Here is a 27995-nt window from a genome sequence, read left to right on the forward strand (position 1 = left end):
ATGAGTAAAATGCACCTATAGCTATGCTGTCAACTGCAAGGAATCTACACAAGGCATTTCAGCTCATCTGTAGACATGTGCATTAACCACATACAGTTACACAGTCCGGTATATAAAAGCTTGACCTCAAACAACTCGGCTTCAACATAAAACTTGTAGCACACATGAAAGTCTCATGAGATCCCATACATTTTCAATTTTTCAGAATGTCTTATTCTCTAGACATATATTGTTTTCTGGGGTCAGCGCACTGTTAGGAGCATTTTTGGTCTGGTAATAAAAATCACGCTGCTTTCTGGGGACATACTTTGTAATAGAATGTGAGGAGTGCACATACTTTAACAAAGTATATTTTTAAAGCCCATAATAATTTTCATATAACAACCTATATACAAAATTAATTTCAAAACTACTTTTCAACAAGCTTGAAGAGTTACTGGTTCTTGATCAGAAGGGTAATGTGCCAAGTCGTAACAATATGGGAAGACACATCTCACACACAAGCATGACAACCCACTCATCATGTGTAAGAACCAGAAGGATCAACAATTGAATCGCACTTAAAGGACCAAACTCTGACTAGTTCCTAAGTAGGTCATGGCGACTTTTCGTTTTGCAGCCCCGGTGGGCCCCCAAGTCTCCAGTCCGACCCTGGGGCCAGGGGCCAAATGTGATATGAAATACTGGGACAACTGTGCTATAAAATGCTGTGATCACTCTGTCGTGAAATGGTGGGGCCATATATTTATGTATGCAAAACAAAAAAGTAAAGGCAATAATGGGTGTATTGGTGGGCATCAGCCGGTGTGTGACTATATTGTACTCTGGGTGGGGTTTAAAACTGCAGCTACTTGTTTCGCCCACTTTAATCAGTTTTCGGATTTACAGTTTAGTTTAATTCCAGGCTTGGAGGCAAGTTTTGGTTGTATAAGTTTTGGTTGTATAAATACCAGATGTACTGCCAAATAGAGGCTACTGTAGCTGCTAGGCCACATAGAGGCTACCAAATAGCCAATCACAGTCCTTATTTGGCACCCCAAGAATATTTTTCATGCTTTTGTTGCTCCCCAGCTCCTTTCACATCTGAATGTTGCTCACAGGTTGAAAAGGTTCAGAATCTCTGCTCTAACAAATCATATTTTTAAAGCCCATAATAATTTTCATATAACAACCTACATACAACATTAATTTCAAAACTACTTTTCTACAAGCTTCAACAGTTGCTGGTTCTTGATCAGAAGGGTAATGTGCCAAGTCGTAACAATATGGGAAGACACATCTCACACACAAGCATGACAACCCACTCATCATGTGTAAGAACCAGAAGGATCAACAATTGCATCGCACTTAAAGGTCCAAACTCTGACTAGTTCCTAAGTAGGTCATGGTGACCTTTTGTTTTGCAGCCCCGGTGGGCCCCCAAGTCTCCAGTCCGACCCTGGGGCCAGGGGCCAAATGTGATATGAAATTATGGGACAACTGTGCTATAAAATGCTGTGATCACTGTGTCGTGAAATGGTGGGGCCATATACTTATATATGCAAAAAAAAAAGTACCGTAAAGGCAATAATGGGTGTATTGGTGGGCATCAGCCGGTGTGTGACTATATTGTACTCTGGGTGGGGTTTAAAACTGCAGCAACTTGTTTAGCCCACTTTAATCAGTTTTCGGAATTACAGTTTAGTAGTTTTTAGTAGAAAGATATACATAGCCATTTTCAATTTGCCAGAATGTTTTATTCTCTAGACATATATGCTTTTCTGGGGTCAGCTCACTGTTAGGGGCATTTTTGGTCTGGTAAAACAAATCACGCTGCTTTCTGGGGACATACTTAGTAATATAATTTTGTACCAAGAGAAAATTCAGAAAGTTAACGTAGGTATATATGTGAGTACACATACTCTAACACGGTGATCCCCAACCAGTAGCTCGTCACAACCCCTTGGATGTTGCTCCCAGTGGCCTCAAAGCAGGTACTTATTTTTTAATTCCAGGCTTGGATGCAAATTTTGGTTGTATAAACACCAGATGTACTGCCAAATAGAGCCTCCTGTAGCTGCCAGGCCACATAGGGGCTACCAAATAGCCAATCACAGCTCTTATTTGGCAGCCCAAGAATATTTTTCATGCATTTGTAGCTCCACAGCTCCTTTTACGTCTGAATGTTGCGCACGGGTTGAAAAGGTTCAAAATCCCTGATCTAACAAAACATATTTTTAAAGCCCACAAAAACTTTCATATACTAACTTATATTTTATATAATATATGTTACTATGTGTTAACATATATATTAATAATATTAATTACAAAACTACTTTTCAACAAGCTTGAACAGTTGCTGGTTCTTGATCAGAAGGGTAATGTGTCAAGTCGTAACAATATGGGAAGACACATCTCACACACAAGCCTGACAACCCACTCATCATGTGTAAGAACCAGAAGGATCAACAACCTCTTCACACTTAAAGGACCAAACTCTGACTAGTTCCTAAGTAGGTCATGGTGACTAATTTTTCAGTCTGCTCAAAACTGCTGTAAATTCTGAAAGAAATCGCTAATTTCTTACAGTAAATTGTTACAGTTGTACAAAAGTGACTAAAATGTTTCAAAAGCAGAGCCTAATTATGTACAAAATATGCATTCCCATCTACCAACTGTATTGTGAAATGATGTGGCTCTATACTAAGGCTAACTTTCCATCTGTACAAATATATGTATTTTCACTTGTAGGGCAAAGACAATACGCTCAGATTTGGGGAAATTAGTCACCCAGTGACAAATCTCCTCTTCTTCAGGGCGACTAATATCCCCAAACTGCTTCCCATCAAGTGACTTTGGAAAACGAAGCGCTCCGAGTGCCGTCGATTTAGATTAGTGGCCCCAAGAAGAGGCAATTTATCGCCGGGTGACTAAATCTCCCCAAACCCGAGCGTGTGTCTCTGCCCTCAAAGTAAGGGCAAAAGTAGGTGTGTTGGTGGGCATTAGGGGGTGTAACCCTATTGTGCAGTGGGCGGGGCTGAGATTTGTGGTACCGTCTTCAACCGCTGCTCAGATTTGCAGTTTGGTAGTTTTTAGTAGAAAGACATATTTAGCCATTTTCATTTGGTCAAAATCATCATCATCATTTATTTATATAGCGCTGTCAAGATACGCAGTGCTTTAAATGCATTATTCTGCAGAAATAAATGGTTTTCTGGGGTCAGATTAAATTTTGGGGCTTTTTTTTCAAGAAAAGCTGCCAATGTGTCAGCCATGGCCATTTGTTCCAACTTCTTTCACTATGGAGTCTCTCTACACTTCACAGCGTTTCATCATCTTTGGTAGACTGGGAACCAAACTGTTTATAAGACTTTTTGCCAGTGGCAGGCCAAGCTTAGGCAACTCATTTGCCACCTTTAGCACCACCGGGCCTCTTCTGCTGACCCCTAGTTCTGCCCCTGCTCCTCACATTTCTATATTTTAACTTTGTACCCAGGAAATAAGATGTGCAGTGTGGGAGTCCAACGGGGCCCCCTACCTCAGGCTACCAGCCTACACCCGCTGCGCGCATCCCCTACCCCTGCACATAACATTGCATTCTATTCAAATTTACTTGTGCCCACCTGTGCCCGTCCCACTGTGTCATCATGGAAGGGGTGGGCACGCTGGCGCGAGTATAAAAAAAGGAGTGCGTCCAGGCAGAAGTGGGGCACTAGAAGGTCATGGCCTGCACATCACTAGCACCCATAGTCAGGGCAGCAAATGGGCCTTGGTTGTGGGGGGCCCACTGGATTTTTCCTGATCTCACACTTGCCCAGTCCAGCCCTGAAGACTAGTGATGAGCAAATCTCGTTTTGCTGGAAAATTAGTGAAACAGCGAAAAGTCAATAGGCGTTTTTAAACATGACTATTTTTACGCACCAAATGCAAGTTAATGGGCATTTAATCTTACAGTGACTTGTTTACTCCAAATGCATTAAAGTCCATTGGCGTTTTTTCTTATGGCAACTTTTTTCTCCAAATGCATTAAAGTCAATGGGCGTATTTTGTTACAGAGCCTTTTTTTTTTTTTCTCCAAGTGCAGTAAAGTCAATGGGCCTTTTTTCTTATGGCGACTTTTTTCTCGAAATGCAGTTAAGTCAATGAGTGTTTTTTCTTATGGGCGTTTTTCCGCTGTGAATTTTTACTGCAGTTTTGTGAAAAAATTTGCACATGGTCGAAATTCAGAAGACTCGTCACTTCTGAAGACGTGTCATGTGCATGCTCTGAGGCGGTTTTCAGACATTTCATTAAAATCAACAACTTTTTAGCAAAGCTTTGTTGTTTGGAGTATTTGCATATTTACCCCCAATGAAATGTATCCAAATGTGTACGTTCCATAAATATACAATATACACTGTGGTATTCCAGGATCAACTTACTGGTTGGGTAAGAGCACACACTAAGATTAGGGGAGATTTAGTCACCCGGCGACAAATCACCTCTTCTTAGGGCGACTAATATCCCCGAAAAGCCTTCACGCCAGCTAGAATCGAGATTGCCGTCACTCGGATCGCTTCGCTTTTCCGAAGTCAGCCGAAGTTTCCTTGTAAGGCAACTTCGGAAAACGAAGTGATCCGACTGCTATCCCGCCGGCGATTTAGATTCTAGCCAACGGGAAGATTAGTCGCCCGAAGAAGAGGCGATTTGTAAGCAGGCGGCTAAATCTCCTCGAATCTTAGCGTGTGCCTTTACCCTTAGGGACATTTTTGTTCTTTCAACTGATTTTACACTGCTTTCAGCATACCGGTTTTATAAACCCATAATGAGAAACTGACAGTTTGTCAAACAACAGATCCTAAACATGATAAACTTCATCATAATCAAGACATAAGAGCATGTTTACTAATATTGGAGATAAACATCTGGAGATGTTGACATGGGCAACCAATCATATCTTTGCTTTTGTTTTCGAATTATAGGCGGCTATTTCAGTCTAATTGTTGATGTTGCCATGGGTAACGTCCCCACAACTCCCCCCAGATATTTGTGGCCTTTGTCAGTATATCTGCCCAATAATCTTTTTAAAACAATATTATTTCCTGGTTCTTAATCAGAAGGGTAATGTGCCGAGTCGTAACATTGTGGGAAGGCACATCTCACGCACGCACGCGCATGACAACCCACTCATCACGTGTAAGAACCAGAAGGATCAACGTTTTCATGGCGCTTCAAGGACCAAACTCCGAAAAGTTCCTCAAAAGCTCAAAGCGACTCGTTTTCCAATTCGCTCACAGCCTCTTTATATTTTGTAAAAAAAACTTTATTTCTCAACGTTCTCTTTTATAGTTTTACAAAAGTGATAAAAATGTTTCAAAAGCAGCGCCTAATTAAGCAAGAAGTATGCATACCCATCTACCAACCAGCGCTCTCTAACCCCGAGCCGGCCAAGCCCCCTTTTGATTGAGGACACGTCGGACATGTTAGTTACGGGCAAATCCCCTGGAAAGCCCATGCGGCGAGTCTCGCGAGATTCTGTTCCTGCTGATGGCCGCGCTCTGAGAGTGTACACGCGTTACCGGCTCTGGGGTGTAGCACGCGATCTAAGCAGCCGCCGGCATGCAGCATGATGATGTGAGTAGAGTCCGGCTGGTGAGGGGAGCAGGCTGGTGTGCGGTTGTAGTTACACATGTACAGGGGATAGAGGACTAGGAGCTGTAGTTTAGCTTTAGAGTCGCAGTCTGGACTGGGCGATTAGTAATCTATGTCCGAGTTTTACACAGGTTTAGCGTCTGTTACTTATATTATACAATGGTGGGAATTTTAGGAAATACAGATGAGTGACCTGAGCTGCTACAGAGCCTCTTTGAGAGCCTAGACTGCTCTGTGCTACTCCAGTCATTGGCCTCCTACCCTTATCATACACTCTGTATGTCTGCACTCTTCCCTTTCTAACTATTCTGTATATTACATGGTTAGGGGCCAGTTATTTTGTATATTACATGGTTAGGGGCCAGTTATTCTTTTTATTACATGGTTAGGGGCTGGTTATTCTTTTTATTACAGGGTGGTTGGGAGCCAGTTATTCTGTATGTTACTTGGTTGGGGCCTGTTATTTTGTATATTACATGGTTAGGGGCCGGTTATTTTTTTATTACATGGTGGTTGGGAGCCAGTTATTCTGTATGTTACATGGTTAGGGGCCGGTTATTCTGTATATTACATGGTTAGGGGCCGGTTATTCTGTATATTACATGGTTAGGGGCCGGTTATTCTGTATATTACATGGTTAGGGGCCTGTTATTCTCTATATCACATGGTTAGGGGCCGGTTATTCTGTATATTACATGGTTAGGGGCCGGTTATTCTGTATATTACATGGTTAGGGGCCTGTTATTCTCTATATCACATGGTTAGGGGCCGGTTATTCTGTATATCACATGGTTAGGGGCCGGTTATTCTGTATATTACATGGTTAGGGGCCGGTTATTCTGTATATTACATGGTTAGGGGCCTGTTATTCTCTATATCACATGGTTAGGGGCCGGTTATTCTGTATATCACATGGTTAGGGGCCGGTTATTCTGTTTATTACATGGTTAGGAGCTGGTTATTCTGTATATTACATGGTTAGGGGACGGTTATTCTGTATATTACATGGTTAGGGGCTAGTTATTCTGTTCATTACATGGATAGGGGCAGGTTAGTCAGTTTATTACATGGTGTTGGGGGCCGGTTATTTTGTATATTACATGGTATGGGGCTGGTTATTCTGTGTGTTACAGAATAAATTACAGAGTAAATGTATCTATAGACAGTCTATCCTTGTGCTACAATGTTGTAGAAACACACTTGATGCTGTTTGAAAATCCTCCAATTAATCAGGAATATTGTCTTCCAGGTAATCTGGGATGTTGTGGGGAACAAGCAGTTCTGCTCTTTCAAAATAAAGTAAGTAACCTTGGCATTGAATGACATCAATACAGGTATGGGACCTGTTATCCAGAATGCTCGGGACCTGGGGTTTTCTGGATAACAGATCTTTCTGTAATTTGGATCTTCATACCTTACGTCAACTTAAAATCATTTAAACATTAAATAAACCCAATAGGCTGGTTGTACCTCCAATAAGGATTAATTATATCTCAGTTGGGATCAAGTACAAGCTACTGTTTTATTATTACAGAGAAAAGGGAAATTATTTTAAAAAATTTAAATTATTTGAATAAAATGGAGTCTATGGGAGATGACCTTTCTGTAATTTGGAGCCTTCTGGATAACGGGTTTCCCAGTAATGGATCCCATACCTGTATATCGAAACATTCTAATGTACCAGTATCCTGGATTTCCGTCAGTGCAACATACGCTCGGGACGTTAGGGGTGTGTCCCATTTTACTAAATGTGAAATTGCTGAGTTCTCTTATGAACACATCTGCAGTTCCCATTGTTTTTGTCCATGTGTGTGCAAACGGCAGAAGCTTAACATGGCAAATTTTTAATTGGTCTTCATTTTTTTGTGGTTTTTGAATTATTTGGCTGCCTGTTTCTGCTTTCAATTGGGGTCACTTACCCCGCAGCCAAAGATTGCTTTTATTATTATTGTTACTTCCCCCCCTCATTTTTCTATCCAGGCCTCTCTTAATCATATTCCAGTCTTCCATTCCAAACTGAATAACCTGGGATTTAGTGTAAATCATGGAAGTGCTGAATAATTACACAATTTAACTAAGGATGCACTGAATCCACTATTTTGGATTCGGCCGAGCCCCCGAATCCTTCGCGAGAGATTCGGCTGAATACGAATCCTAATTTGCATATGCAGATTATGGATGGGAAGGGGGAAACATTTTTACTTCCTTGTTTTGTGACAAAAAGTCACGCAGTGTCTCTCCCCCACCCCTAATTTGCATATGCAAATCAGGGGTCCTGATTTGGTTTGGCTTGGCCGGACAGAAGGATCCAGCTGAATCCTACTGAAAAAGGCCGAATCCCAAACCGAATCCTGGATTCGGTGCATCCCTAAATATAACGCTGTTTTGTTGATGCTTAGATTTCCCCTGTAATTTCAAAACCTTACTGATCATTCTAATACGGCTCTTATTTTTGGTGCTTTTGTTGGATTGTTGTTCAATTCGTACCGGTTTTCTTTCAGAACAAAGACACAGAACTTCTGTCGAAATGAATACAACATAACGGGGCTGTGCAATCGCTCCGCCTGCCCCCTAGCCAACAGCCAGTATGCCACCATCAAAGAGGAGAAAGGTACGAGACCAGAATCCATGTCTATTGGGCACTGTCCCAGCTCTATGTATATCCAGTATGGCTGCACTACACATTAAAGGGGTGGTTCACCCATACGTTAACTTTTAATATGGTATAGAATGGCCAGTTCTAAGCAACTTTTCAATTGGTCTTCATTTTTTACAATTATTTTCAACTTTCATATGGGGGGTCACCGACCCCATCTAAAAACAAGCCTCTGTAAGGCTACACATTTATCGTTCTTGCTACTTATTCTATTCCGGCCTCTCCTATTCATATTTCCAGTCTCTTATTCAAATCAATGCATCGTTGCTAGGGTCATTGGGACCCTAGCAACCAGATTGCTGAAATTGCGAATTGGAGAGCTGCTGAATAAAAAGCAAAATAACGCAAAAACCACAAATAATATAAAATGAAAACCAATTGCAAATTGTCTCAGAATGTCCCTCTCTACATCATACTAAAATGACTATGTACATTTAGTACATAGTAGTGAAGAACAAAGGAACAGTTAATGACTGAGGCAATCATTAATGTTGTTAATAGTTTCTTTTCTCCTTACTCACAGGCATCTGCTATCTGTATATGAAGACAATAGAGAGAGCGGCCTTCCCAGCTCGCATGTGGGAGAGGGTAAGTCTTTTTAACAAACGATATGGCAGCTTCGTGGTCCAAAGGAATGTTAACGAGCAAGGGATGTGTTTAATGCAGGTACGACTGAGCAAGAATTATGAGCAGGCGCTGGAACAAATCGACGAGAACCTGATCTATTGGCCGCGCTTCATTAGACACAAGTGCAAGCAGAGATTCACCAAGATCACGCAGTACTTGATCCGCATCCGCAAGCTCACACTCAAGAGGCAGTAAGTTCCCAGTTGGCTCATTTTTAATATTTACAGGTTAATCTAATACATCATGATGTTTCCACATGGTCTAGTATCCCTTAGCAACCAATCAGCAGATGGCATTTACTAGTTATTTGTATAAAGGCTTCATAATGAGTAAAGTGGACAATTAGGTATACACAATGAAAATTTGCACCTAGTCCTCTCGATCAGTTTTTTTAATTTGTTTTTGTTTTTTTTTAATCCTTTAGACGTAAACTGGTTCCCCTGAGCCGGAAGGTGGAAAGGAGAGAAAAGAGGAGAGAGGTAACACAGTCATGCTGATGAGCCTCTGTTATTCTGCACCAGATGATTCAGGAAGCCTGGATAAGTGTCTGATCATATTGTTCTTTTTGCTCACGCAGGAAAAGGCTCTGGTGGCGGCTCAGCTGGATAATGCCATCGAGAAGGAATTACTGGAGCGTCTCAAACAGGGAGCGGTAAGTGGGTGGAGCAGGAGGATATCTTAGCTGTGTTAAAGAGGATTTATAGCATACATTTTCACATTGCACCAAACCACGTAAAATAGAATAGTTTTTATTTTAAAGGACAAGGAAAGTCTAAAATAGAGTAAGGCTAGAAATGCTGTATTTTGTATACTAAATATAAACATGAACTTACTGCACCACAAGCCTAATCAAACAAATGATTTACGCTTTCAAAGTTGGCTACAGGGGGGTCACCATCTTGTAACTTTGTTAAACAGCTTTGCAAGACTAAGACTGTGCACATGCTCAGTGTGGTCTGGGCTGCTTAGGAATCGTCATAAACAAAGCTGCTTGAGTTCTGCATGGCTGGGAAGTAAGGCGGGGGCTCCCCCTGCTGTTCATAAGTATGATTGTTTCCCTGCTCAGCAGTTAGGGACCGTCTGACAATTCCTATCCACAGCAGTAAATGAAGGGAGAATTTCACTGCATACAGTCAGGTTTCTTATAAAAACGGTACACATTTTTTAATCAAAGTATATTTTTTATTTTTCATTAAAGAAAGTAAAAATGGGATTTTATTTTTTTGCCTTTCCTTGTCCTTTAATACCTTTTGGGTCTAAACGTCTGTATTAGCTTAAAAACTGTGCTCAGCCCTACCCCCGTTCACTTTAAAGGGAAAGTATCACAAAAATTTAAATTTAATGTAAGCCTAAGAAATAAGACATTTTCTAAATACAGTCAATGAAGTATTCTGTACTGTTCCTGAAATAATCAAGTTTATCTTCACTATCCCTCTCTCGCCTCTGTTTCTCCTCATTCTGTCTTCATGTAGTGGTTGGGTGTCAGATATTCATTGACAGTTAGATCCAATATATCTTATAGGGGGGCTCCTTTTGCCTAGAAGATGTATTAGAACTCACTCTATTAAAATCACCAGACATCATGTCTCTCTACATGTAGGATTTGTGCAAAAGGCAATAATTTTGTTACATTTTGTTTGTACTGGAATCAGTTATTTAGATGAGCTCTAATTCTCTCTCTCACACACACAGTATGGGGATATTTATAACTTCCCAATTCAAGCTTTTGATAAAGCACTGGAACAGCAGGAAGATGCAAGTGCCTCAGAGTCATCTGCCGACGAAGAAGAGGAAGATGATGAAGTAAGTATGCTGCACTACATGAGCACATTAGACACGGAGCAGAGTTATTGTGTAGTATCCATTGCGTTTATTGTATCACTAACATGGACGTTTATTTCCGCAGGAGATTGGCAAGAGGGAGTTTGTGGAAGATGACAACGTTGACGAAAGTGACCTGAGTGATTTTGAGGTATATCTGGGAAGCCTGCAGATCTGCTTGTAAATTGCTTGTTTTCTTTTAAAGGGGTTGTTCACCTTCAAACAACTAGTTGGTTTCAGATAGTGTCCAATGACTTTCTATTTTCTATGTGTGACCGTTTTTCTAATATTGAAGTGTAAAGCGTTATTTTACACCTTCTAAAGCAGCTCTGGGAAGGGGGGTCGCCGACCCTGTAAACTGTTCTAAATTTATACATTTCTTGTCTGTGTCCCTGCTGAGCAGAATCCCTGAGTTTCATTAAAGGCAGCTGTTAGAATTGATACAATAGTTGCTAATACTGAGAAATGTATCAACTAATGTAGCAAAATTGTAACAGTTTAGAGTCTGCACCTGAATTACTGAGCTGTCAGACTCAAACACCAGAGACACGAACATTCAACTTTAAACTTAGATTTTGGAAAAACAGTAAAAAATAATTAATGGAAAGTAATTGAAAAATGTCTTTATTTCTGGGGAACAATCTGAAAACAACTGAAATGAAAAAAGTGTTTGGAAGATGAACACCCCCTTTAAAAGTTAACTTTTATTATGTTCTAGAATGGCTGATTCTAAGCAATTTCTCAATTGGCCTTCATTTTCTTTTTTGTTTTTTAAATTATTTGCCTTCTTCTGACTTGCCAGCTTTCCAATGGGGGTCACTGACCCCATCTAAAAAACCAAATGCTCTGTATTCTGTAAGGCTACACATTTATTGTTATTGCTACTTTTTAGAACCCCCTCTTTCTATGCAGGCCTTTCCTATTCATATTTCAGTCTCTTATTAAAAAAAAATGCATGGTTGCTAGGGTAATTTGGATCCTAGCAATCCGATTGCTGAAATTGTAGACTAGTGGGCTGCTGAACAAAAAGAAAAAAAATTCAAAAAACTCAAACACAAATAGTAAAAAAAAAAAAGGAAAACGGATTGCATATTGTTTCAGAATATCATACTCAACATCATACTAAAAGTTAATTTAAAGGTGAACAACCCCTTTAAATGAGAACAAACCCCTACCCATACTCAGACTTTCCTTCACCCCCACCCCCAAGCTTCCTCACTGCACAAGCTATTCTGCTCAGAAGCCTCCCTGTCTACTGACCTGCAATAAATCTGCAGAGTTGTGCATCTTCTGTCTGTTTTCTGACATCATCTGTCTGTCAGGTGCCGATACGGATCTTGTGAGAATCTCCATTAGAAGCCAATTCAGGACATAGATTGAACTGTGCATGCTCCTTAAAGATCCGTGTTGCCACTCAACAGAATAAGACCAGAAGACTGGGAAGATTGCCCCTTTGAACTTCCCAGCACAACTCTGCAGTTTTAGTGCAGGTCAACAGACAGGCAGACTTCCAAAAAGAATAGAGGCTGCAGGGAGGGAGGTATATGGTTTAGTTCTCCTTTAAAAGAGAAGGAAAGCTACGGAGGCATTTTATTGCCAATAGATTAGCCACAATAGTGCAAGCTATAACATTATTTATTCTGTAGAATGTTTTACCACACCTGAGTAAAAATCTCTAGAAGCTCTCTTGTTTGTTTAGGATAGCAGCTGCCATATTAGCTTGGTGTGACATCACTTCCTGTCTGAGTCTCTCCCTGCTCACTCATAGCTCTGGGCTCAGATTACAGCAGAGTGGGGAGGGAGAGAGGAGCAAACTGAGCATGCTCAAGCCCTAGCCCTGGAGGTTTCAGCTGAAAACAGGAAGTCTGATACAGAAGCCCATGTGTACACAATAGAAGGAAAGAAATGTGAGGTTTCTTTTGACAGAGCAGCATTACTTTGAGGGTTTACTGGTGTATTTCTATAGACCTTTCTGATAAAGCTTACTTAGTTTTAGCCTTTCCTTCTCCTTTAAAGGAGAATTCAACCCTTTAAGAAAAAAAACCCATACCCCCCACGGAGACCCCCCTCCCTCCAGCCTAACTGCCCCCCCAGGGTAAATGCCCCATAAAGTTCCCACTCCCATAGTGCCAGTGCCATAGATTCTGTGGTTTCAGATCCCATGTATGCTGCACTGTAACAGCGAATCCCGCCGCACTGAGAGGGTTAAACAGCAGACTTCTTTTAACATTTTCTTACAAATGGCAGTTTTTTTAATGTTACTTTGCTGGTTTTCTTCTCTTTACAGGACATGGATAAACTGGGGGCTAGCAGTGACGAAGACAAACATTCCAGTGAGAGCGAGGAAGAGTCATCGGAGGAGGAAGAAGAGGCCGGCAAAGCAAAATCCAAGGGCAAGGCCCCACTGAAAGGACATTTAATCAGGAAACGTCCGCGGGTGGAGATAGAGTATGAACAAGAAACAGAGCCGCAGCACAAAGCCAAAGTGACATAAATCACAAGCTCAAGGTGCTCACAACTGTACTGAACTCTGTTTTTTAAATAAACCCGGTTTTTCCCCACCTGCTAACTCTCTTGTAATACAAAGATAAGCCATAAGAACAGCCACTCATTCTGCCCTGCAGCTTCCCTCTGAATGACTGGGTGTTGGAGGAAAAGCCAACAAAAAATAACCGTTTTAAAGATATAGTATGAATTAAATTGCGCGGGAACGTGTGAATTTATGGCAGCGTTCTCAGCATTTGGCTGAAATGACAGAGAGACAATGTTAGAAAAGAGACACAGTAAATTTGTTTTGTGGGGTTGACTTGCCCTTTAATTGCTTTCCCTTTCGGGCAGAGACACACGCTCAGATTTGGGGAGATAAGTCGCCCGGCAACAAATCTCCTTGTTCAGGGGTGACTAATCTCCCCCTGAACTTCCCGCCAGCTAGAATGTAAATCTCCAGTGAGATGGCACACTAAGATACAATTAATCCTTATTTGAATCAAAACCAGCCTATTGGGTTTATTTCATGTCTACATGATTTTCTAGTTGATTTAAGGTATGAAGATCCAAATTACAGAAAGATCCCTTATCCGTAAAACCCCAGGTGCCGAGTATTCTGGACAACCGCTCTCATACCTGTACCATAAAGTCATGCACGCATAGCTATTAATGTGTACTCATTAAAGTTGTCTTGGAAAAGGTACACTGGCCCTTTAAGCATATGGATTAATATTTCAAGGAAGATTGTGTACATTGCTCAGGATCTTATTGAATGAGATTAATTAATTTAACAATTGATTAATGGAGCAGGAATGAAAAAAAAAAAAAGAGCTAGTTATAAAAAACAAGGTTTATTCACAATTACTCTAAGCCATCACACATAAGAGGCCTCACTTTTGCTTAAAACTTTAGTTTTTGCAGAAATGATCGGCCACAGGCTAAACCAACGGATTCCACACTAGCAGCCATACTGTTCGTATAATCAGCTGCAGCTCCTTTTTCACTTCCTCAGTGGCTGCTGCACCAAGTATTATCTGGCAGAGAAAACGATCCAACTGGTCTCCATGGTACAAATATCGGCATCATCACCCTCTTCATTGAAAATAATGCCATACTGTGTTATCCATGAGTGAATTGCTTAAGGGATCAGTTTCACACAACATTCATTATTACTGGCCTGAGTCTTGGGGGGGATTGGCAGTTGGGTGGAAAGTTTTAACTTAAAGTGGACCTGTCACCCAGACACAAAAATCTGTATAATAAAAGTCCTTTTCAAATTAAACATGAAATCCAATTTCTATTTTTATTAAAGCATTCATAGCTGTTGTAAGCTCATTTAAAAACCTCAGCTGTCAATCAAATATTGTCTGCCCCTCCTCTATGCCTTAGGCAGACCATTACTTTCACTTTCCATTCAGCACTTCCTAGATGTCACTACTCTCCCCACATTCCCCTGTTATCTTCACGGTTTAATTGTGTAAGCAGGGCATGGCGATATATATCAGGCCCCCCCATTCTGGTGCACAAACAAGATTCTGAGATGATACAAGACTTGCCTTAATAACAGTGTCCACAAAATGGCACCTGCCTGCTTGCTATAATTATGAATTCCCAGACTGATGGAAACAAGATTCAAATAATTTATATAGTGTAATTAAAGTTAATTTTACTTGACTAATGTGATAGAAGTAGGATTCTGAACAGTTTTTTTTGGGTGACGGGTCCCCTTTAAAGTGACATTGACACTTTACTCCCTTTCTTATATTGCTCTAACCTTCGAACAGTTTAGGAAGTACCCACAGGGGATTGGCAATCTGTTTCAATTGCTAATTTCATTTAAAGTCTTAAAACTCTTGCAATTTTCAGTCTGAAACTCCTCCTTCCTTGGTAACAAACAAATGAGCGCGGGACTACAGACCCGGAGGAGATTTTGGCTGTGAGAGCTTCCAACCTGTGACGTGGCAGGGTCACGTGGCCTCTTGCACTCTCTTCATACACTGTACCAGGAGAGGATCATCACAGAGGGACGGGAGCCCTTCTAGTGTCGCCTAAACAGACAAAAAAAAAATCAATAACACCTTGCCATTTTGCTTTTAGAAGTGACTGTGTGGATTCTAATACTAAAGGGAACTAAGTACAGGTATAGGATCCCTTATCCGGAAACCCGATATCCAGAAAGCTCCGAATTACGGAATGGCTGTCTCCCATAGACTCCATTTTATCCAAATAATCCAAATGATTTCCCTTTTCTCTGTAATAATAAAACAGTACCTTGTAATTGATCCCAACTAAGATATAATTAATCCTTATTGGAAGCAAAACCAGCCTATTGGGTTTATTTAATGTTTAAATGAATTTCTAATAGACATAAGGCACGAAGACCCAAATTACGGAAAGATCCGTTATCCGGAAAACCCCAGGTCCCGAGCATTCTGGATAACAGGTCCCATACCTGTACTAGCATTCTCTTGCAGTTATCCCAACAGCATTAGCACAAGAAAATTCGAGGCATTTAAAGTACTAAAAAAAAGGCACTGCATGACTTGCCTTAGGCTGAAATTCTCTTCTCATATATGGGTCAGGTCTATTTCCTAAATACTCAGTCTTCCACTTTCTCCTTCCTCTCCTTCCAACCCCTCTATCTGGTTCCCATATTGGCTCCCAGATTCTCCATAGTGTGTTGCAGCTCTAAAAATACATGATTCTGTAATAATAATAATAATAGTGTTTGTTCTACACTGATCCCTGCATTATTGTGTAGTTGAGACACTAGTTTTGGCTGAGTAACCTAAGGAAGACAAATGAAGTTACTAGGTTCAGCTACTTGTCATGGCTCCAAAAAAAGGCCAAAAAGCAAAAAAACCCTGCCATAGATAATACTGAGAATTGCCTCTGCTAAAACACATGTATGGGGGAATGTAATAAAAGTTGCAAAGAGCAAAACAATTTGCACAAATAAGAATAAAAATTTGCATGTCGCAATGTAATACTCTTCCTTAAACTGTTATTACATTGCAAAATTTTAAGAAGTGCTTGAAGTTGTCGTCGTTTTGGAGCAAACGATTATTTCAGTAAGAAGTTTTATTACATTCACTGTGCACTGGTGCAAACTATAAAATTCGTTTTCCGGGTTCTGCAAAGCTATATTCAATACACACAAAGGCCAATTTCTCACAAAGGCATAACTTTTCACATTATGAATATTGTTTCTGTTAGTGACTTTTATTACATTCCCCCAGTAGTGTCTTAGCAAAGCCAATTATCACTATTGTCTATTTTGCAGCAATGACAAGTAGCTGTTAGTAGCTCGGTGTGTCTTCACCTTAATGCAACAAGGCAGGTCTGTTTTCCATAAGATATAATGCCCCCAACATGAGGAATAGAGAGAAACATGCTAATGATGCTAAAGGGGTGGTTCACCTTTAAGTTAACTTTTAGTATGTTATAGAATGGCCGATTCTAAGCAGCTTTACAGTTGGTCTTCATTATTTATTTATTTATTTATTTTTTTTTAATAGTTTTTTAATTATTGGCCTTTATCTTCTGACTCTGCCCAGCTTTCAAATGGACTCCATCTAGAAAACAAATGCTCTGTAAGGCTACAAATTTATTGTTAATTCTACTTTTTATTACTCTTCTCTCTTATCTTTCTATTCAGGCCTCTTCTATTCATAATTTAATCTCTTATTCAAAATCAGTGCATGGTTGTTAGGGTCATTTGGACCCTAGCAACCAGATTGAAATTGTAAACTGCTGCTGAATAAAAGCTAAAAAAAGGTAAAAAAAAACCCAAAAAAAACAATTGCAAATGGTCTCGAAATATCACTCTACATACTAAAAGTTAACTCAAAGTTGAACAACCCCCTTTTTAAGGATAATTCAACCCCTAGGCGCAAAAAATCCCTCCCGCCCCTGTAGGCCCCCCTCTCTCCTGGCCTCCCCCCCAGGCAAATGCCCCTAACTTGTTACTTACTCCTTCTTCTAGGTCTTCGAGCTCACGGCTGCCATCTTCTCCCGAGTGCTCTTCTTCCTGTATTCAGCAGCGTTTGGTGGCGCATGCGCAGTAGGAGGCATTTACCGGTAAGGATCTACTGCGCATGAGCCGAAAGTCACAAAGAAACTTTGTGACTTTCGGGCGTATGCGCAGTTGGAGGCATTTGCTGGTACGGAGCTACTGCGCATGCGCCCGAAAGTCAAAGTTTTCGGCGCATGCGCAGTAGATCCTTACCGGTAAATGCCTCCCACTTCGCATGTTACACCAAACGCCACTGAATACAGGAAGAAGAGCACTCTGGAGAAGATGGCTGCCGTGAACTCCGCTGGAGAGGACTTAAAAGGAGGGGTAAGTAGTAAGTCAGGGGCATTTTCCCGGGGGGGGGGGGGTGGGGGGAGGTAGGCCGGGGGCCTACACAGGGGAGGGATTTTTGCGCCTAGGGGTTGAATTCTCCTTTAAGCATCCTCATTAGATGATTCCCCCATTAATGGATAATAAATTGAATATGGGAACCTCTAGAGGGCAAGTAATGACAAAATAAAAAGTCTTTGTGATGTCAGTTTTGACCATTCACTGTAAAACCCTGGTTAATGCGAGGCCACTAAATAGATCAAGGATAATATTCATTCAAATACAATGCACCTGTAAATAGGGTGTTTTTGTTTGAGAAGAAATTTACATAATTTAAAGGCTTTATAGAAGTGTGGCCAACTTTTAGTATGTTATAGAATGGCTGGTTCTAAGCAACTTTACAATTGGTCTTCATTATTTATTTGTTATAGGTTTTTAATTATTTGCCTTTTTCTTCTGACTCTTTCCAGCTTTAGATGACCCCATCTAAAAAATTCTCTGTAAGGCTATACATTTATTGTTATTGCTACTTTTTATTACTCATCTTTTTATTTAGGCCTCTCCTTTTCATGTACCAGTCTCTTGTTCAAATCTATGTGTGGTTGCTAGGGTAATTTGGACCCTAGCAACCAGATTGCTGAAATTGCAAATTGGAGAGCTGTTGAATAAAAAGCTGAATAACTTAAAATCCAAGATGATAAAAAATGAAAACCAATTGCAGTCTCAGAATATCACTCTCTGTATCATACTAAAAGTTAACTCAAAGGTGAACAGCCCCTTTAAAAACAAAATAGTTTTGCAACTTGAGTGGCTTTTAAATCACTTAAAATCCACTGGGATTGATCTAATGTGTTAATATGAAAAGTATGCCTCCTCAGCTGTAGCAGTTCTTCATCCCAGTCTGGTGGGCAGAGACAGATGTAAATAACTGCAGTAGCCATGATGCAAAGTTTTCGATTTTACACACTTGTAAAAGACAGAAAGCTTTTATGGCAATTTTGAAGTGTTGTGTAAAAACCTGGAACAGTACAGTATCACATTAGTGGCTCATTTGTGCTCTGTTGGGGATACTGGAACAACAGGCCCTGCTGTGGTGCGGAGGAGGAATTTGATAAACTAAGCTACGCTGTAAGCTTATAACATATCTCACCTTAACCTGCCCATTGCAGCATCTGTCCAGTAGTACGAGGCACTCCGTAGTGCCATGGAGCAGGGCATCTGTCACAGATTTCGGGTTCTGACCAGGATCACAAGATACATCGGAGATGAGCTTCAAAAGGGCCTTCAGTAGAAGTGGCAGCCTGCTAGGCATTCTGGGAAAGGAGAGGACAAGGGAAAGTGATGTAAGCTTACTAAATATGGAGGTGGTAGAGCCATGCACATTAAAGTCTGTAATGAAGAAAAGATCGCCTTCTGCTTACTGTCTGATTCTAACACTGCTTTCTATCATTTTGCGGTTTTGTTTAAATGCACTTGCACCAATTTAGGGAAATTTAGCATTAACATGCCTGTAGGAACACAAGCCGTTCCCTTAGAATGCCTTATATAAACTCACTGAGCACAGGGTGAATTTTCAGTTCAGGCAAGAAAGACTCACCTGGGCCAAGCAACTTTGATGGTCCCCTGTAAAGTCTCCAGGATGCAGAGTCTGGCAGTTTCCTCCGGCCCATCATACACTTCTAGGTAACCAACTATCACACTCAGCAGTCTTTTCATATGGCGGGCAACTCTAACTCCCAGCCTAAAAAAAAGGGGACAAGCATCAACATTTAGTTCATCAGCAGGTTATTCACAGCATGTACGGTCAATAAATGTTTATTAAAGGAGCAGTAGCAAAAAATGTACAGACTATAATGTTAGCATGCACTGGTAAAAGCAGTGCTTCAGAAAGCCTACTATAGTTTATATAAATAAGATGCTGTAGCCATGGGGGCAGCCATTCAAGCTGGAGAAAAGGCACAGGATAAATAGCATATAACAGATAAGCCCTGTAGAATACAATGGTGTTTTATCTGTTATGTACTTTTGCAATGTACATTCATTATTTTTTTTTTTTCATTCCAAGATATTAAGGGATACATGTACTGTTAATATAAATGAATTTTGTTACAACAGTGCCACCTGCTGGTCATTTTCTAAACATCAAGTAGTCAAGGAATTTGTCAGGAGAAAAAGAGGCTGGTGTTTTTCTGGTCTGGTGGTCAGACTGATCAGAAAATGACCAATAGGTGCTGCTATTGTAACAAAATTCATTCATATGAATGAATATAAGGATGCACCGAATTCACTATATTGAATTCGGCCGAATCCCCGAATCCTTCTCGAAAGATTCGGCCGAATACCTATGCATATGCAAGTTAGGGGTGGGAGTGGGAAAACATTTTATACTTCCTTGTTTTCGGACAAAAAATCACGTGATTTCCGAGAATTAGGATTCGGTTCGGCCGAATCCTGCTGAAAAAGCCTGAATCCCGAACCGAATCCTGGATTCGGTGCATCCCTAATATTAACAGTACATGTACCCTTTCATATCTTGGAATTTAAAAAAAATAAATGTACAATGCAAAAGTGATTAGAATAGCACCCTCATCAATTTTACATTCACTTATTTTTAAGGTTTACTTATCTTTTACATATAAGAATGTTTACAGTACTCATCTTATTAACCAGCAATGCTCTCGTCACAGCTACATGACAAATGATGCTTCTTGTGTCTTGTGTTAGAGAGATGCTCTATTAGGTCGGATCGGGTCAAACTCACAAATCCAGTAAATGGGCCAGGCGTACACACTTACCACTGCTGCAGTGCTGGGAGGTTGCGGGCATACACCCTGCGCAATCTAATCTTGTGCTCCATTTCCATGTGGGTGAGGACCAACTGCAGAATTTCATCGGCAGGATTCTCCTTTTCTTTCTGGTATTCCCCAAGTGCTGGAGGGGGGTTTTGCAGAACAGGAAGAAGATCAAGCATACAGGGCAGGACAACCTTGTGTGAAAGAGGAACAAATTTTCTTTTGAGATCATGGCAATGTCTTTAGGATGTAGCGGGGGCATCTATAGCTACTACCCCCACCAACAAAGTGATATGGGGGCAATACATTTTCATAAACATATATTGGAACTCCATGTTAGTCAGTGGCCCACTGGGCACCCCTTAAGTTTCATACAGAATGACTTGGACACCTTTCCTAAAATCTAATTTTCTACAGTTTGTTTCTCCAGCGTGAAAATATATCATACTGAATTCTTTTAGCCATGACTACTGTAAAGTGAGTTACCCTTCGATGTTGCACGACACTTCCAATAAATGAGGGCACTACCTACTCCCCAACTATCAATTGCTGCGTGTGGCTGTTCTTTCTTTACCTCAATAACCTCAGCGTCAGCTGTATACAGATGATTCTTTAGAGCATGGTATATAACCTGCGCCTGGTTATACTGCCGTAGTTCTGCGGCTGGCTGAAAAGAAAGAAAAGGTTAGAACGCTTGTAAACCCATGGTGGTTCGTTTTAGGTGATCAACAAAGATGATTGTATAGGAAGGCTGACCTCACATGAGATCAGTGATATAACTAAGAGGCAGATTTATCAAGGGTCAAATCGAAAATTTGAATTTGAAATCTCAAGTCTTTTTATGGCCAAAACTGTCAAATTAGACTAAGGAGCTACTCAAATTCGATTAGAATTTTTTTTTTTTTTTTTTAAAAATTGAATTCGATCTTCGAGATTGATCATACTCTGGCCCTTTAAGAACTCAAATTTGACTATTCGCCACCTAAAACCTGCGAATTGCTGTTTAAGTCAACGGGAGAGGTCCAGGGATCAATCAATTTTGAGTTGTTTGCAGCCTTCCTGACATTCTCTGAAAAGAATTGAGTTTTTTAAAGTCGAATAGAATTCGATTCGAGTTTTTGGGTCAATTTTATTCACCCGAGTTTTAGAAATTAGATTTTTTTAAATTTCGACTGGTCAAATTTCAAGTTAATGGGAGTTTAAAAAAAAAAAAAAAAAAAACTGGGCCTGCAGCAAAATTATTTTAGGGTTCCCCCTATTTATTTGGAAATAAGACGTGCTTCATAAACATGTTCTGGGATCTCTATACCCCCTGGGCCCCCCAGCAATTGCAGGATCTGCTTGCGCTCTGGTTAAGCCACTGCATAAGATCACAACTGAGGAACATAGTAATAAACAGTCTCAAAGTAGAATGTCTAGAAGTTTTGTACTGGGGTACCTGGATGCCTACTGCCAACCAACAGAACCCTGGTAGGCCAGTTTGACTGGACTTGCTGAGTAATGCTGAACGCTGAAGTGATAAAACATTTTCAAGATTACACAACAATTCCATTTGTTTTAAAGGACAATGAAACCTTAAATTCCCGGGTTGCCTATTTGTAATGCACCCAAGTATAAGCAAAAATGCTTACCTTCGGCCCTAGGAAGGTGATCCTTTTTCCATAAAATAAAAAACATTGACCTGTTGTACTTGGCTGGGGAGAACAGACACAACATCATTCTTCAGTTGCCAGCTATTCCTTGCCCAGGATTGGGGTGAGCCTGTGCTCAGAAAACTAGGACTTACTAGAATTGCTAAACTGTCCATCTCCAGTCCCCGCAATCACTACCTGACAGATCAAGACATATGGCATTCCCCAGCTAAATACCCCAAGTCAATGGCATTTTTATAAAAGAGGTGCAACAGCCCAGGGCAGAAAACAAAACAAGTGTTCTTGCTCACTGGAGGGGCACCTAACATACTGGCAATTATTTAAAGGGGAACTCCACACAAACATAACTTAAGCTTTTTGAAAAGTAAACATGATTTCTAGCATCTTTGCAATATACATCAATTAAAAAATATGTAGACTTTGCATGATTTTTAATGGTTTAGTACAATTCACTAAGCCTAACACCCTGCTCTCCTGCTGATCTGTCGGACTACTTTGCTGAGCTGGCTGACTACTGTTACTTTGTATCAACAGCCATCTGTCCTCAGCCTGCATCCTCCAAATCCCACAATTCCCTGCACATGTGATTTCAATAAGGAACGGAACATCCCAGTGCAATGCATTGTGGGTTATGTAGTTCCTGCATGTTGTCTGTAAGCTGTGGAGAAGTTGTTACAATTTGTACCATTAGTGTTTAGTCCCTCCTTCCCTGCCAGGATTTCAAATGATGCAGAAAGAGAAGAACTGTTAAACAGTTGGATTTCAGCATAGAAAATGGCATTTATTCATGCTTTTTGAAGAAACAGGCAACTGTGATGGGTATATTAGGGGTTTCTGTGTTATGTGGACCTCAAATTTTGGTTTGGAAGCCGGAGTTCCCCTTTAAGCTTTCCTTGTCCTGTAAACTTCCCACTACTAGATTATATATATATATATATATATATATATATATATATATATATATATATATATCTATATATAATCTGAATGAATTAAACCCTTCCCAGAGAGAGTATTGAACAGTTTTAAAAGCAATGTTCCTTTGTGCACTCTTTGCATCGTTAATGTCCCCTTACTCTCTTGCTCGCTGTAGCACTTACCACATTCCTGATGATGTGATGGAGGCAGGTTACACCCAGCACCTTATTCTCCACCCTATAATCGTCTGAGAACAAGAGGGAGGGAGGCAGAACTTGGCTGAAGAACTCAGAGAGCCAGGGTCGTGTTACCCGAAGCAGCATCCATGAGAAGATGGACTTGGCCTCGGGGTAGGACTCCCACGTATCTCTAAAACAGGCAAATCTTTGTTAGTGATGGTTGGAATGAAACCACTTCACCTGTTACACTTGTTTATTGTTGGCTGACATTTAGAGGAAATATGTGGTGGTGGCAACAACATGATGAGAAGGCCATGCTCATGCCAGGGCGAAATACGTATAGTACTACAGCCAAACGCAGGGTCAAACTAAAAGGTAGGCAGCAGAGGAACATGTCAAGGGCTCAAGTGGGGATGGGAGTGCAGCCCCAACGGAACAAGGGAATGACTGGCACACATGAGCTTGAGGGAATGGCAACAGGGAGTGTGGGAAAGTAGGTCAGTGAGCCCAGTAGTATTGCCAGGGCAGTATAGTTGTACTGTATGGTCATCTTTATGGCAGCAACATTGCTTAAAGGGATACGGTCATGGGGGAAAAAATTTTTTTCAAAATGAATCAGTTAATAGTGCTGCTCCAGCAGAATTCTGCACTGAAATCCATTTTTCAAAAGAGCAAACAGATTTTTTTATATTCAATTTTGAAATCTGACATGGGGCTAGACATATTGTCCGTTTCCCCAAGTCATGTGACTTGTGTTCTGATAAGACTTCAACTACTCTTCACTGCAAGTTAGATAGAGTGATATCACCCCCCTCCCTTTTTCCCCCCAGCAGCCAAACAAAAGAACAATGGGAAGGTAACCAGATAGCAGCTCCCTAACACAAGATAACAGCTGCCTGGTAGATCTAAAAACAACACTCAATAGTAAAAACCCATGTCCCACTGAGACACATTCAATTACATTGAGAAGGAAAAACAGCAGCCTGCCAGAAAGCATTTCTCTCCTAAAGTGCAGGCACAAGTCACATGACCAGGGGCAGCTGGGAAATTGACAAAATGTCTAGCCCCATGTCAGATTTCAAAATTGAATATAAAAAAATCTGTTTGCTCTTTTGAAAAATGGATTTCAGTGCAGAATTCTGCTGGAGTAGCACTATTAACTGATGTGTTGTAAAAAAAACATGTTTTCCGATGACAGGATCCCTTTAAAGGGGTTGTTTACCTTTGAATTAACTTTTAGTATGATGTAGAGAGGGATATTCTGAGACAATTTGCAATTGTTAATATTTGTGTTTTTTTGAGTTATTTAGCTTTTTATTCAGCAGCTCTCCAGTTTGCAATTTCAACAATCTGTTTGCTGGGGTCCAAATTCCCCTAGCAACCAGGCACTGACTGAAGAAGAGACTGGAATATGAATAGGAGGGTGCCTGGACAGATAAGTAATAAAAAGTAGCAATAACAATACATTTGTGGTCTTACAGAGCATTTGTGTTCAGATGGGGTCAGTGACCCCCATTTGAAAGCTGGAAACAAAGACCAATATTTCAAAAACAATAATGATGACCAACTGAAAAGTTGCTTAGAATTTGTAACCTATTACAAGTTAACTTAGACGGTGTACCATCCCTTAAATGCTTCCTGGCTCTCTGCTATAAATAAACCTTCTACTGAAAATGAAATCCATTAATCGTGTTCTCTGAGGCGCCCCTATAAATAAGCACAGGCATTACTGCAGCACCGGATCCCTTACTTGCAAAGCCGAGGTCTGAGCAACTCCAGGGCCTCCCTAAAAACCCCAAACTCAGGCTCCAGGTCCCAGAGTCCCAGCAGCGAGTCTGACAGAGAATCACAACTGTCACCTTCCATCAGGCTCCTGAGACGCTCTATGGTGTCAGCCATACCGCCCACTGTGACCATTTTATTAACGCAGCCCCTGTTTAAAAGTCCCGCAGCGCCGGCCACTTCTAGCTACGTAATTCCCGTCGCACGGCTAATGCGTACGTCACAAGTGTCATCTCGCGAGACGGTGATCACGCCACATATAAAAGCCAAGCTGGAAGCGTTCCAATCGCATTCTCGATGTTGCAGGCTTCTCGGCTTCAAATGGCGGATTGAGGCCTAGTTGTTCATATTAGGGAAACAAAAAAAACACATATTTACCGCCTCCAGGGTCTTAGTTTGACCAAACTGAGTCTCTCTTGTAACTCGGGCCCTCTGAAATGGTCTCATTTCGTTTTATCTTACTCACAGCCTCCCATTTCTTCATGTGAAAACAAAAGACCATTTTTTGAAGTGCAGGGACAAAGCTTTGGCGAATTTAGGAGAAGCCAGTGGGTGAAACTTCAAATCTTGAGTGCTGAGGGTTTTTAATGTTTTAGCTGTGGCACGAAAGGATTCAAGTATTTGATTTGGAAACTAAGTTGATATTTTTCTCAGTTAAGGGGCGACGAGCACGAAGAAAAGTGACAACAAATGACTAAAACAGACTTTTTAGAATCCCAATTTTTTCCAGTGGCCGGGGATTAGGGTTGCCACCTTTTCTGGAAAAAAATACCTGCCTACCTATATATTTGTCTTTTTCCCTATTAACATTGGGATCAGTCACCATTTTTACCGGCCAGGCCGGTAAAATACTGGCCAGGTGGCAACCCTTGCCTGGGTTGCCAGGTCTAGTTTTCAAAACCAGCCAAAGTCAGCTACAAAATCAGCCCAAAACTAGCCAAGAGGCACTTCAAAAGTAGCCAAAAAACAGCATAAATACGTGGAGCAAAAAAAGTCTAAAAAATAAACGAATATATGTGAAAATATACCTTTTTCAAATGTTATTTTCCATGAAGAAAAATGGCACAGATTCGCCCCACCAGGAGTGTAACTACAGAAGGGGGTCCAGGCGGTATAGGGGCCCCATAATGAACAAATATTGGTAAAACAGGTCAACCTCTAGACATTTTGGTGGCCAGCAGATTTTTGCCCCCAAATTGTCTGAAATTGAGGAAAGTCACCAGAAAAATGCGAGAATGCTGAAGAGTGACGGGATACTGGGGAACAGGGCCCAAAATCTGGTAACTTCCAACTTCTACAGAACTTAGTCCCATAGCATGCTGGGTATTGTAGTCCTACATTCAACTTGGCAGTTGGCAAATTGTTAAACAAAAACTACATTACCCAACATGCACTGGGAGAAGCAGCCTTGGCACATTAGGGCAAGAAAAAACTTTGGCTGGTTTCCAAAGTTCAAACCGGCCAAAGACTAAAAAAGCAGCCCAAATCCGTACCTTGACTAGTTTGCACTTTCAAACCCTGCCTGGGCTTTAAATTAGTAGCCCAATTTAACTGGAAAACTTCCAACCTAGCAACCCGGCCAGTGGTATCAGTGGGTGTTTTATTTGAAAACTAGGGCCAGATTTTTCACAATTTAGGGTCAAAAAGAGGCTGATTGAGGAGAAGGTAATTGGTGAAATTGAAGAAGAAAATAGGGAAACCGCCGTTTGCAGAAGAGAGAATATGTCATCCGGTAGCCGATAAATCCCACTAGGCCGTTCTGGACACAGCATTAGAGCTTCTGATGAAGTGACGTATTAGTCACGAAATGCGTCAAGCTACTTCTTTTATATATCATCATACGGCTTGTATATATCATTTTAGTATGGATTAATAAAGCGCAATTTTAATTAATTCGTGGTTCCACCGTTGATGTGTTTTTTTTTTACTCTGGACTTAAGTTTTATACGAGGTCAAAAAAAGAGCTAATTTGTGAGAATATAATGGGTGAAATATACCCAGTGTTTTTGTACAAATGGGGCAGATTTTTCACAAATTAGGACCAAAAAAAGACCATATATACGAGAATACAATGACCCAAATTTAACTTAAGTATTTAGTTTTTTTTTTTAAATGTTTTATGTGAAAAATGAAGCCAGATTTTTCAAAATTTTTGTAAAGAAAGGGCTAATTTAGAAGGATATTATGGGTGACTGACTAATAATCGTGAGTTTTTTAAGGAGAAATAAACCCCTTATTAAAAAAACCCTACCCCCCATATACCCCCCTCCCACCTCCTCCTAGCTTAGATGTTACCCCGGGCAAATTCCCCTAACTTTTTACTTACCCCTCGGTTCAGATTCAGGGATCCGAGTTCACGGCAGCCATTTTATGGCTCTTCGTGTCTTATTCCAGCACTTCGGCAATTTCCATCAATTTTGGCGCATACACAGTTGTCGCGAACAGGGAAATTTCTCCAACTACGCATGTGCTGCCACGCCGGTCTCGTCGTCAGTTTTTTTTCAACTCTGCTATAGGCGGATGCCAGTGTTTTATGAGAAAACGTGGCCAGATTTAGGAGAATATAATGGGTGAAATATACCAATAATAATTTTTCTGTCAGACTCATTTTTTCACAGTGACGTTGGAGGATCCCAATGTTTTTTGTGCAAACAAGGGCCAGATTTCACAATATAGGGGCAGAACAAGGCTAATGTAGGAGGAGAGTGGGTAAAGTTTACCAGAAGTAATCTTTTAGTCTTCACTTACTCTAATCCTAATTCTAAAATGTCTAAATTCCCCACTCTAATCCTAGCTGAGTGTTTAGGTTCCATGTAAGTTTCACAGTAACTCTGAGGCTCCAAAATGGCATCTGTATGTGAATATCAACTACAAAGATTTCCAGCCAAGTTATTCCTACCTGCATAGACCTCTACAGTGTCCGGGGCCCCACACATTGGCAACCTTGTTAACTAGTTCAGTGATATCCTGCCATTTAAGGCCTCTTTTGCTGAGCCAATGCATATCTGCTCTCTCTCATTGGATGACACTGCTATCCTATGTGCCCAGGGAAGAATAGAATGGCCAAATAGCCACACCTTCTTCAGTAAACATATAGCAATAAAATGGGTAAAACAAATAGCCTGT

At 40.7% G+C, this 27995-nt stretch overlaps 2 protein-coding genes and 4 non-coding genes across 6 annotated transcripts; 1 reads left to right on the forward strand and 5 right to left on the reverse strand.

The window, feature by feature from the left end:
- Nucleotides 1–445: 445 nt before the first annotated feature.
- LOC121401709 lies at nt 446–543 on the reverse strand. The gene has a single exon (XR_005966451.1). It is a non-coding gene; the product is annotated as a small nucleolar RNA U13 (small nucleolar RNA).
- Nucleotides 544–1232: 689 nt separating this feature from the next.
- Nucleotides 1233–1330, reverse strand: LOC121401710. Its single transcript, XR_005966452.1, has one exon. It is a non-coding gene; the product is annotated as a small nucleolar RNA U13 (small nucleolar RNA).
- Nucleotides 1331–2347: 1017 nt separating this feature from the next.
- On the reverse strand, nt 2348–2445 carry LOC121401712. The gene has a single exon (XR_005966454.1). It is a non-coding gene; the product is annotated as a small nucleolar RNA U13 (small nucleolar RNA).
- A 2624-nt stretch (nt 2446–5069) lies between these two features.
- On the reverse strand, nt 5070–5171 carry LOC121401711. The gene has a single exon (XR_005966453.1). It is a non-coding gene; the product is annotated as a small nucleolar RNA U13 (small nucleolar RNA).
- A 327-nt stretch (nt 5172–5498) lies between these two features.
- On the forward strand, nt 5499–13275 carry mak16.L (MAK16 homolog L homeolog). Its single transcript, NM_001093716.1, is given in 10 exon segments — nt 5499–5592; nt 6860–6909; nt 8112–8221; nt 8790–8854; nt 8933–9084; nt 9318–9372; nt 9471–9545; nt 10586–10696; nt 10800–10865; nt 13002–13275. Coding segments are annotated over 10 exon segments (906 nt in total). The 5' UTR covers nt 5499–5577; the 3' UTR covers nt 13209–13275.
- Nucleotides 13276–14036: 761 nt separating this feature from the next.
- On the reverse strand, nt 14037–25080 carry tti2.L (TELO2 interacting protein 2 L homeolog). Its single transcript, XM_018253490.2, has 7 exons — nt 24838–25080; nt 23091–23277; nt 20913–21005; nt 20342–20532; nt 19144–19287; nt 18697–18859; nt 14037–15249 (listed from the first exon to the last, which is right to left on the reverse strand). Exons 1-7 carry the CDS (start codon nt 25002–25004, stop codon nt 15169–15171), a joined length of 1026 nt encoding a protein of 341 aa, XP_018108979.1. The 5' UTR covers nt 25005–25080; the 3' UTR covers nt 14037–15168.
- Nucleotides 25081–27995: the final 2915 nt, after the last annotated feature.

This window comes from Xenopus laevis, chromosome 3L (assembly GCF_017654675.1).
Source record: "Xenopus laevis strain J_2021 chromosome 3L, Xenopus_laevis_v10.1, whole genome shotgun sequence".
Classification (NCBI taxonomy): Eukaryota; Metazoa; Chordata; class Amphibia; order Anura; family Pipidae; genus Xenopus; species Xenopus laevis.

What these genes read in the sequence shown, in the direction of transcription:
- tti2.L (XM_018253490.2), bottom strand. Translation starts at nt 25,004, where the DNA reads ATGGTCACAGTGGGCGGTATGGCTGACACCATAGAGCGTCTCAGGAGC. An exon ending in CTCAGACCTCGGCTTTGCAA is followed by an intron (nt 23,278 to 24,837) that starts GTAAGGGATCCG and finishes TGCCTGTTTTAG; the next exon opens with AGATACGTGGGAGTCCTACC. An exon ending in GCTGCAATGGGCAGGTTAAG is followed by an intron (nt 15,250 to 18,696) that starts GTGAGATATGTT and finishes TTGTCTGTTTAG; the next exon opens with GCGACACTAGAAGGGCTCCC.